This window comes from Barbus barbus (assembly GCF_936440315.1).
Source record: "Barbus barbus genome assembly, chromosome: 16".
Classification (NCBI taxonomy): Eukaryota; Metazoa; Chordata; class Actinopteri; order Cypriniformes; family Cyprinidae; genus Barbus; species Barbus barbus.
In genome coordinates, this window is record NC_136744.1 from 8279960 (window position 1) to 8292323 (window position 12364).

At 38.4% G+C, this 12364-nt stretch overlaps 1 protein-coding gene across 2 annotated transcripts in view; it reads left to right on the forward strand.

The window, feature by feature from the left end:
- Positions 1 to 12364, forward strand: part of LOC306882377 (protein kinase C epsilon type-like) — a 109468-nt gene that overhangs the window by 77021 nt on the left and 20083 nt on the right. For both annotated transcript variants that reach the window (XR_013785241.1, XM_079436959.1), the window contains exon 11: positions 8048 to 8202. Coding sequence is in view for 1 of the 2 variants with exons in the window: in XM_079436959.1 (XP_079293085.1) it covers positions 8048 to 8202 (155 nt within the window). In the remaining variant the exon portion in view is untranslated. The remainder of the gene's footprint in view (positions 1 to 8047; positions 8203 to 12364) is intronic.

Below are 12364 nucleotides of genomic sequence, written 5' to 3' on the forward strand. Positions count from 1 at the left end.
TCTCCTTCCCCTCTGCTACTACTCAATAAACCAGTTAATTGTATTGCACTTACCTCTGTGTCCCGTGTCTATCTGCTGACATTAGTGTAATCACAAAAAAAAGAACCCCTTAAGAACAGTGTGCAATCTTTTAAATTGTTAAAGTTTCTCATGTGCAGGATGATGATGCATTAGGAAATGAGTTATTAGAAACATTTGCTAATTTAGTTATAACACAAAATGTAGCATTATTTCCTATACAGAAAGTCAGATGGATGGTTGAACTTTCAATGAATTCTATTGTTTGTTTTAACAGAAACTATAATTTTATGACTTCTTATCATAACAAAACATACCCAGCTCATGTTTAGCTGCATTTACAGTGCACTAGGTGTATAAATATCCTATTGTTATCATATTTGTGTAGTATCAGGTTGAATCCGTGTAAGGACAGCAGAATGCCGTAAGCCCTGTGTCGTGTTTTTTCATCACCTCCCCTACACTGAGCTTAATAAGCTTTTTTATGTATAAACATTCCTCACAGAACTGAATGTTCTCAAACACAGCATTTTATATAAAACATAGTGGCATGCTCAAACCTGAAAATAGCTTGGAAAAAAACTCAGAATAGGCCATTTAAGAACATAATGATGGACAGAGAGAGCAACACAGCTTCTGCATGTAAGCTGTGTAAAGGCTGTGTTGTTCTGAGAGAGACATTCCTGCTGTAATGACAAGCATTGTGAAATGAAAAGCGACAGCTTCTTGGCCAGAGGAGTGTGTGTTGATTTACTACTTCACACGCATTCACTGCTTCACTTGTGCTGAGTCCATTCGACACGGTCTAGACTGACTCTACTTGTCAATTTCCCATGCCAAGTGCGTGTATTATATTTCTGGCATTTGCTGCAATATTTATTGCACTCTGAAGTTTTTCCAGATGTGATAATGTAGATATTGATCTAAACCGCAGGAATACTTTTGTTAGAAATTAACTTTATTGTTAAGGGCCGATATTTACCACCATAATTGATTTTCAGGGGCAATTTTAGCAGGAAATTTGAACAAATAACAGTGTATTTTTGGCATGTAAATATTCTAATGAATAATTATTTGAAGTAAATGTGAAATTATTGCTTTGAGCTAAAACTAAAATTAAGATGAAATACAAAAGTAATTGAAAATAATGTTAGATGTTAGTTACTCTTGTGTACTGTCATAGTTTTAGGTTTAGGAGGGTTTTCAGTGCTAATTTAAGTTTTATTCATGAAAAAAATAGCTATATATATATTCAACAACATTCATGTTTGAGATGTAGCATATATTTCAAATACATTCAGTTTTAAATGAAACTTTAAAAAGTGTCAGAAATATTAAGCTGCATGACTGTTTTCAACATTGATAATAATAATAATAAATGGTTCTAAGCAGCAAATCAGCATATTATAATGATTTCTCTAGGATCATGTAACACTGAAGACTGGAGTAATGATGCTGAAAATTCAGCTTTGATCACATAATTAAATTACATTTTAAAATATAATCAAACAGAAAACAGGTATGTTACAATGTAATAATATTTCACAGTATTTATTTATTTATTTTTTCAAATAAATAGATAAAAATGGAAATCCTTATGGGGGTATTTTCTATATCTGGGCCATTTTTCCCATAGTTTTATCTGGCTTTTTGATTGAGATTATTGATGTAAAGGGCTGGAGGGAGGGCTGTTTGTTCTAAATGAAACCTTTGCTTTAGAAACACAGTGCCTCAGCTTTCATCATTTGGGTCTCTGATACAGCACACAGCGCCTGGCATTCACCTTCACCTGAACCTCAAGCATCAAAGAGAGAGAAAATCACTGTGTTTGTATAGAAAAGACCATTATTACCAACACAGTAAGGGTCCTTTCCATTCAAAAATGTTGTTAGACTCTTTTCACATTATATTATATAATGCACTAGGATTAGGCTTTTCAATAAATACAGTGCACACATACATATTATGTATTTGTATCCTATGTGGATTTAGTGAAGCCAAGTAAAGAGTAGATGACTTCCTTTGCAGGTACACTGTAAAAAAAAAAAAAAAAAAAAGTTGAGCCAACTTTTTGAGTTTTTTTTTTATTTTTGAGTTCTCTCAACTTATTTTTGTAGGAGATTCTCAACTTTTTGAGTTTTTTTTTTATTTTTGAGTTCTCTCAACTTATTTTTGTAGGAGATTCTCAACTTTTTGTTGTATAAACTTAAAACAACAAGTTGAGAAAACTCACAAATCTGAAGCTGGTTGCCTTAAAATTTTAAGTTGGCTCAACTTTTCTTTTCTTTTTTACAGTATATACTACTGGCCAGAAGTTTGTAATAATTAGGATTTTTTTTTTTTTTTATCAAAAATACACCAAAACACTGTTACATGTTGGGTTTTTTGTGACTGTTCCATGTCGGGTTTTCTGTTTTCCCCTGTGTCCTAGTTCAGTTTAATTAGTCATTGTGTACACCTGTCCTTCCCAATTATCTGCCCCTTTATAAGTTCCTGTCTTTGTTAGTCTCACCGTCGGTTATTGTCTCTATTATTGATGTGTGTGCACTCCCTTGAATGTATTCTGCTCCTGGATTCTTGATTAAAAGAAAGTGTTATTGTCTATTCTCGTCGTGCGCTCCTTGTTCCGCACAGCATCCGTAACATAATAACCGACCCAAAACAGCAAGTTTGCGGCGTTTTTCCCCCGTTTTATTTTCCCGGTTTTTGCCAAGTTTTTTATTTTTTATTATGGATCCCGGTGTCCTCGTCCTCCTGTTGGAACAGGGGGATCGCTCTCTCGAGGACCACACAGAGGATTTTTTATTCCTGGCCAACTTAACACACTTCCCGGACTACTGCCTCTGCTCGTTCTACGAAGCTGGACTGAACAACACCACACGTGGGCAGTTGTCCGGGGACGGTCCTCGAGAGAGCCTCGCCGCCTTTATCGAGTGGGTGCTGGTGTCTTGCAAATCGCATCTCACCGTGGACCTCGCAGAGAATGACACCAGCCCCACTCGGGACCCAGCGCCCAGTCCACTACCACCCCGCAGCGCGGAGCTGCCCGAGCCCACCGCAGACGGAGAGCCAGAGCCTGCCGCGGTCGTTGAGCCATCGCCATCAGGAGCGACAGAGCTGCCGATCGTCCCGGAGCCCGAGCCCCAAACGTCTGACCAGGTGCGAGAGCCGGCAGTGCATCCGACGGTGGAGAAAGTTGTGGAGATCGCGGGGGCGATGGAACGCCCCGCCCACGGCGCCACCGCTGAGGGTGAGCATGAATTGGACCTGGGTAACCTCATTGACTTCCACTCTGACACGATCATCCCTAAGCCAGCTCCTGTATTGAACTTCTGGGAAATTATCCCACCCGACCTCCCTCTCCCACCGCCTCTCATTGATCTGGTTCCTACTCCAACACCCTCATCGCCTGAGTTCGTCAGCCCCTCTGCTCACCCTCAGCTCACCATCTGTGGCGTGGGTTCGCCGCGGGTCTGCCGACCTCCAGCTCTGTTGGCGTTGAGTCTGGAGGATCCCTCGTCTCCGCCCTCAGCCTCCGAGACCCAGACTCCGCCTCAGTCCGGCGACCCTGCGGCTCCACCATGCCTTCAAGCTCCCTCGGCTCCACCGGATCCCGTCTACCCACCAGCTCCACCGGGCTCCCTCGTCCTTCCGGCTCCGCATTGGTCAGTCGTCCCCCTACCTGCACCTCAGGACTACTCTCCTTGGGCTGCGCCCCGTCCCTTCGTCCCTCCGGCTCCGTTGGGCTCCTCCTTCCCTCCTGCTCCACCTATGTCCTCTGTCGCTCCGGCTCCGCCGCGGCCATCCGGATCTCCGCCTGCGCCGAGGTCGCCGAAGACATCTGCTCCGCCTTGGACCTCCGGATCTTCGGCGTCACCCTGGCTCTTCGGCTCTCTGTCTCCACCTCGGGCTCCACCACCTGCTCCGCCGCCGTTGGTCGGCCCCATGGAGTCGGCGGTCCCTCCTCCACCATGGCTCCTCCCTCCGTCGGCTCCCCCGTGGGCCACCATCTGGACTGTGGCCTGGGTCGTCATCTGGCTCCTCCTGTTCCTGGCTCCCCCTTGGCTCCTCCCACCCTCCACTCCCCCATGGACTTATTGTTTGGACTCTCTTATGTCTATTCCCAGCCACCCTCCGGTTCCACACCCTCCTCCAGATCCCCCACCCGCCCTCCTCAGTTGTTACGTTACGGCGTGAGGCCACGCCTTGCCGGGAGGGGGCGATATGTTACATGTTGGGTTTTTTGTGACTGTTCCATGTCGGGTTTTCTGTTTTCCCCTGTGTCCTAGTTCAGTTTAATTAGTCATTGTGTACACCTGTCCTTCCCAATTATCTGCCCCTTTATAAGTTCCTGTCTTTGTTAGTCTCACCGTCGGTTATTGTCTCTATTATTGATGTGTGTGCACTCCCTTGAATGTATTCTGCTCCTGGATTCTTGATTAAAAGAAAGTGTTATTGTCTATTCTCGTCGTGCGCTCCTTGTTCCGCACAGCATCCGTAACAAACACAGTAATACTGTGAAATATTATTCTATTTGAATATATTTAAATGTATTCCTGTGATGTTGAAACTGAATTTTTAGCATCATTATGATCAATGTTGAAAACACTTGTGCTGCTTCATATTTTTGTAGAAACCATGATACATAATCATTCAAAAGTTCTGGTTAAGAAAGAAAGAAAAAACGAACGAAAGAAAGAGAGAGACTTTTATTCAGCAAGAAAACATTAAAGAAATTTATAATGTTACAAAAGATTATTTCAAATAAGTTCAGGTCTTTGTCATGTTTAACATTGATAATGAGAAACATCTGAATAATTAAGCAAAAATTATAATTGATAATATCAAAATGATTTCTGAAGGATCATGTGACACTGAAGACTGGAGAAAATATGCTGAAAATATGAGAGAAAATGTTTTTTAGTTATAAAATAATTTCAAATATAAATAGTTACGTATATACAAAAAACAAAACCTTATTCTGTGGTGTAGAGTATATGATACTCTGTCTGTAGTGAATTTGTCATTTTAGTTTTAATTAAATTGGAATCAAGTGAGAAAGCTTTAGATCAGGGGTTCTCAACCCAGGTCCTGGAGGGCCAATGTCCTGCAGAGTTTTGCTCCAACCTTGATCAAACTCACCTGCCTGTAGCTTACTAGTAGTCCTGAACAGCTTACTTAGCTGGTTCAGGTGTGTTTGATTAGGGTTGGAGCTAAAATGTGCAGGACAGTGGCCCTTAAGGACAAGGGTTGAGAAATCCTGCTTTAGATTACGGGTTTTGATACATATAAAATAAGTATTAATTAATTAAATTTACACAAAGTGTTTAAGTGTTATGCTGAAAAATGCTTTATCAGATCAGAAAGGCATGCAAACTAGAAACAGTTTTATTAGTATCCTCTTAGATTTCTGGACCCCTTGTATTTGGTTCTTATAAGCCATAGTTTTGGACTAGGATAAACATTCTTGATTAATGTCCAGGGCCACACACACAATACACTCTTTACTGAAATTATAATTATTTCCTGTTGCTATCAACCTAACAAAGCTGGTCATTTGTTAAGCTAGAGAGTGTGGTAATCTTACTGTGGGGAACAGCAATTACCATGAAGAAAAGTGGGGCACAACTTCAGCCAACAGCAGTTAACAGAAGAAAGCTACAGGAAATCTCAGTGTTTGCGCTCCTTTCCTTTAGGTGATACACTTTCATGATTGTTCTCAAGTAACGTCATAGAAAGTTGTGTGTTTTAGTTTTTTTTAAACATATAGAAGAATGTTCATCATTCATTCTGAACACAACAAACTCACATGTTTTGTCGCTAGGAGATGCATAAAAATGAAAGCAATATGTGTTCTGATTTCTGATATCTGATATTTCTGATATGAACAGGAAGGATTCATAGAAGCTAAAGATCAGAGTCTGTGACCATCGCACACAACAAGATTTTCGATGAAATCTGTCAGCTCAAATCTGCAGACAGGCTCTGATTTTCTGCAACTAGCATCAACTTGTCCAGACTGTAAATCAGGGCAAAAATCTGAGTAAAAGTGCAGTGTATTGCAGCCTTAAGTTGTACTTTAACACTCATTCATATGTAGCGCAGATATGAAGGCCAGCTGATACACTCTGTTAGACCGGCTTGGTTGTTATCTGTCGATCGGGCCTTTTCTCTTGCACGGCGCGGGGACGCCAGTATCTGTACATTTCTAATTAGAGGCAGGAAATGTTTATTGGCATTTGATTGGGTGGGCCTTTGCTGTGACTCTGGGCACATTTTAAACAAACTATTTCAGCATCCTGTTTAAATTCGCTTTCATAGCAAAAGGACAAGCAGGGCAATTACATAAGAATCATGATTTCAATTAAAAATATCAGCATATCATTTATATCACCAAAGTGAGGCAGTTGTATGAGGCCTGCAAAGGCTGAAGTTATCACCTACTTCTCTTCTGATCATTCTGAGAGAAGAAACAGGTAGCAAGGAATATAGGATGAGATTGATTAAACAATAAAGGAAATATCCTCTATAGCCCGAAGCCTTTTTTATACAAAGTCAAAATTTTCTGACCTGCAATATGCAAAAATGTACTATGAACTCCTTCACATTGCATGTGAAATATCTTCCTTTGGTTATTCTGCGGGTTCTCTTGCTTAGTTTTTTTTTAATGTTCAGATGGCAAACAATACATTAAAGCATCCTTTTTTTTGCAGAAAGATGCAAATCGGGTTCTTCTCCTTACAGCCAAATGAACATCTATGAGTATGTGATTTCAAATTTCAGCATATTTCCTCAGCCAATCTTTAAGTCTGCTGACTAGGACATGAGTCACATAGCTACTGGCAGTTCGTGTGGGTTTGATATACATCTTGATTCTTTGAAATGATGTGCATGACCCACTGAAGATAATGAGATATATTCTATTCAGCCGTACAGGGCAGCGGGTTCATGTTTGCTGAGAATGGCTGCTGGATTCTTCTAAGGCTGTCTTCTCTCATTGACTTTCCAACATTTATATTCTATTCTGTAACCTTGTCTTTTAACCCCAGTTGTGGTTAATAGTTGGATTTCATAATCTCTCAAAAATTATTTTCAATTGAAAGTGCATTCCCCTATGTCTGAATCCTTTAGGGCTGAAAAATAAGAACCAGATTCTTAGAAAATGGAAACTAATAATGTTCGTGACTTTTTATGGTTCTGTTAAAGGTTCATGAAAGTTGGATCACTGTATTAAAATGTAAATGGAACAAATGACTCTTAAAGGGATAGTCCATCCAAAAATAAAAATGTGCTGTTAATTTACTCACCCTCAGGCTACCCAAGATATAGGTGACTTTTTCTCCAGTAGAACAGTAAAGAAGTTTTTAGCTGAAACCATGGTCTTTCGTGATTCACAACGTGCAAGTCAACTGTTTCTGCCACCTTGAGAGTCAAAAAAAGCATGTAAACGTAACACAAAATTAATACCCATGGCTTCTGACAATATATTGAGGTCGTATGAAACAAAACGATTGGTCTGTGCAAGAAAATGAATATTATTTACAACATTATTACCTGTAATCCATAGCCTCAGGCAAACAGTCTGGAGTGATGTCCCGTTCGCAAATGAATCATTCTCTTGAACTGGTTTTCTTTACTTTATTGAGATGTTTCCTTGTAATTGTTCAGTTAAAAATACCCACAAATCGCCGTTTCATGACTTTTAAATCAGTATGAATAAGTCTAACTTTTCAGTCTAACACTAAAATGTCCATTTCAATAATATTGTTGTTTTAGCATTTTTGTTGGCAAAAAAGTAGTTAGGCAGAAAGACCCTCAAATATCCATCTCAAGAGATCAAGAATCTGTAAATTCCTTGCAATTCCCATTCCTACTTGCATGTAAACATCAAATTAAGCCCTTGATTTCAGGGTGCAGTGATGTTTTCTTAAAGATTAATACTTCTGAGCAATGAGAAATTGGTCAAATTAAACAATTAGCATTTATTGAGTCAAATAATGAACCTGTTTACTCTGTTTTTTCACTTTAGGACCGTTTGTTCTTCGTCATGGAATACGTGAATGGTGGAGACCTGATGTTCCAGATCCAGCGTTCGCGCAAATTCGATGAAGCTCGTTCCCGGTTTTACGCTGCTGAGGTGACCTCAGCCCTCATGTTCCTGCACCAAAATGGGGTCATTTACAGGTAAATTCATTGCGAGGATACTGGCCGCTGAAAAAGACCAGAGGTCAAACAACATTCAGGCAGTGTTTGGTTCCAAACCATAAACTTCTTCTGTTTGTCTCACTGATAGACACAGCATCATTGTTCAGTAACCAAAAGAATGGAATGTCTTAAAACACATCAGCCAAAATACCATTGTAAAACTAAAAAGATACATTCCAAATTTAGTGAAATTTTAGCCTGATAATTTTTGGACGAAAAATTAGCCATCCGTTCCAAGTGTTTGCTCAAGTTTAATCCGGACTCCAGATCATTTATTTTCTCAGAGGGCTGTCACGCAATCCTGAACAGATTAGGTCTGGAGCGAATCAAATGGAGTCTGTATCACATGAACTGGCTCTGGCATGGTACGTTGTATCTTTAGGAGCTATTTTGCCTAGAGACAGGAGCCCTTGTCTGCCTTGTTTACCTCAGGTTGTTTACTTTGATGAGCTACGTGCAATGATTTATTCGTTCCCAGACCGTTTGTTTACCTTCTCAATTGTGTGTCATTAACCACACACAACGGGCAGTGCTTCTGGGGCTGGAAGGCCAGGCTTTCCTTGGGATCATTTTTATCCATCACTGGCTTTTTTAAATGTGGAATCCATCTTAACTGTCCAAAAATATCAGAAGTTTGCATGTTGTTTATGTGCAGCTGTATTTTATAGTGCTGGAGTCATACACATGATTTTTATGGAAGCTCATTTCCGCCACTGAATAAAAAAATAAAAAAAAAGGTTATTGCGACTTTTCATCTCACAATTCTGACTTTTTTTGCATGATATAAACTCACAATTGCGAGTTATAAAGACAGAATTATGATTTATAAAGTCACAATTGACTTTTTTTCTCAGAATTGCGAGTTTCTATCACGCAATTCTGACTTTGTAACTCGCAATTACGAGTTATAAATTTAGAATTGCGAGATATAAACTCACAATTACGAGTTATAAATTTAGTATTGAGTTATTAAGTCAGAATTATGATTTATAGTCACAATTGCGAGAAAAACTTGCAATTCTGACTTTTTTTCTCGTGATTACGCGTTATATCTCACAATTCTGACTTTTTTCTCGCAATTCTGACTTTTTCTCAGAATTGTGAGATATAAACTCGCAATTGTGAGATATAAAGTCAGAATTGTGAGATATAAACTCGCAATTGTGAGTTATAAAGTCAGAATTGCGTGATATAAACTCACAATTGTGAGTTATAAAGTCAGAATTGCGTGATATAAACTCGCAATTCTGAGAAAAAGTCAATTGTGACTTTAGAAATCGTAATTCTGACTTTATAACTCGCAATTGTGAGTTTATATCACGCATAAAAGTCAGAATTGTGAGATATAAACTCGCAATTGCGAGTTATAGTCAGAATTGCGTGATATAAACTCACAATTGCGAGTTATAAAGTCAGAATTACGATTTATAGTCGTAATTGTGAGTTCATATCTCGCAATTCTGACTTTTTTCTCAGAATTGTGAGATATAAACTTGCAGTTGCGAGTTATAAAGTCAGAATTGCGTGATATAAACTCACAATTCTGAATTATGAGTTTATATCACGCAAATCTGAGAAAAAAGTCATAATTGCAAGTTTGTATCGTGCAATTATGAGAAAAAAAGTCAGAATTGTGAGATAAAAATGTTATTTAATTAAATGTTATGTAATTTTAATTTTTTATTCAGTGGCGGAAACAGGCTTCCATAGATTTTAGAGTGAAATTGCCTGCATGACACGAACACAAAAGAAAAGAAAAGTGAATCTGTAATACAGATTGTGATACAGATTTCACTGTAAAATCATATGCATGATGTCAGCACTGCAAATTAAACCTACATGCAAACCTATTATGTTTTTTGACAGTACGACAAGAAAATGACCAGATGAATCTGTAAAATGACAAATTAATTTGTAATACATGCTCATTTGTCATTCCGCTATAAAACTGCAAGCAATGATGCTAAAACTACAAAATAAAGCTGCATGTAAACAACATGCAAATCTGTGATGTTTTTTTAACAGAATAACAAGAAAATGACGAGATTAATCTGTAAAATGACAAATGAATCGATCATATGCATGACATCAGCACTACAAAATAAAACTGGATGTATACAGATTCATAATACAGATAAATGAATCTATAATACAGATTCATTTGTCATTCCACTCTAAAATTGCATGCATGATGAAAGAACTACAAAAGAAAGTTGCATGTAAACAATATGCAAACATATGATGTTTTTTAACAGTATGATAAGGAAATGACAAGTCGAATCTGTAAAATGACAAATGTAATGCATATTTATTTGTTATTTTGCCTTAAAATAAAAAATGTATGACGTCAGCAATACAAAATAAAGCTGCATGTAAACAACATGCAACCCTATGATTTTTTTGGACAGTATGACTACAAAATGACAAACTGAATCTGTAAAAATGACAAATGTAATACAGATTTATGTTCAGATTCAGCTTGTTACTTTCTAGTTGGTTCAATAGAATAATGCCACATAATGCTGGGAGCACAAGTCATCTTCCTGTCGCTCCTCAGGCCCTCATTGAACCCAGCGACCTGTGAGTTTCCTCACCCACCCATTCTCAGCCTGGCTTTCTGGTCTCAGACAGGAAGAATCTCATTTGGAGTTAAATGTTGTATTGAATTAAATCCATCTCCTCCCCAAACCAGCCTTCCTGAACCCAGACTTTCAGAGACTGAAGGGAAATGGGGGTTCTTATGAAAGTAGGACACTTAAGGCGACTAGGTCAAGCAAAGGTCCAGTGGTTCTAATTACACTGAGTTTATTATTTTCCCCTTTAAAATTAACAATAATCTCTGCTGTTAGCTACTCTAGGGACTCCTACACTGTGTTATTGGTATGTTCAACAAAAAGAAACCTATGGTTACATGAGCTTTATAGTTGCAAGGCACAAGAAACCAAAACATTAATTACAACACGTAACTTGCTAACATTACAACCTAATACTTTTTTTTTTTTTTCTTTTGGTCATGTTTTATCTCATTTAGAGGACCAAGTGTGTCGCCTAAAAACCCCAAAAACTCTCCATTCACTCCATGATCAGGTTCTATTTAAGAACACAGTGTTGGATGACTGCCATGACATCCATTCATGTCTCTTACCCACCTCACAGTCGTCTGACCCCTTGTTTACGGTTGCGACTGCTGACATGACGTTTATTTGGCAAGAAAGTGGACAGGATGTGATTTGGTCAATATGAATGGCTTATTGTGTGTTATAAGAATAACAGCACACACACACACACATGAACTTCCAGTCATACACCTCAAATTCGGCTCTGGCGCCAGTTCTGTCAATTACCTGATGGTGACGACCAGACCATGACACGCTGGACTAGCGCTCTGCCATCACTGAAGGTCATTTCATGCAAAGCATGCTGGGAGATTGATTGATCAGAAGGCCCATCTAATCTAGCTCTGACTTTGCTCTGGGCCCAGCACAGGAAAAAACAAAAGAAGCGTAAATTTTGCTGATACTTCATAAAGGAGATGGGGCTCGCAGATTAACATGGTGTCCTGTACACTAATTTCCCTCTAGAGACATAAAAACATTCACTCATCTGTCTGTGTGTGTGTGTGAATTGAATATAAATTGGATATTGAAGTTAGTTGGAATTACTTGTCACACATTTTAGTAGCTATAAGGAATTAAAAGTCCAAAATTATGCCTGTGTGTCTTTACAAAAAATCTAATTGAAAATAATAGTATTTTAGTTTGTTTTTTTCTACTCCAAACTAAAACTTGAATTTCATCATATTTTTTTTTTTTTTTGCTGAAGCTGTTAGATTAAAAAAAAATGGACACAATAAAAAAAGTTTTGAACTCAAAGTACAGTGCTTATGACACAGGCCAGGGTAAGTGGTCACATTTTATTAAATTGATAAATTCATTTCTTGTCATTTCAATTGGCCAAAGCAATGGTTTGATATTTTGTATGTTACTTATAACTTATGACTCTTGAAAAGTTTAGTGTTGGTAAGCTTTTTTAATGTTTTGAAAGTTTATTCTGCTCAAAAAGGCTGCATTATTTGATCAAAATACAGCAAAACAGTAATATTCTAAAATAATATTCCAATTTAAAATCACTGTATTCTATT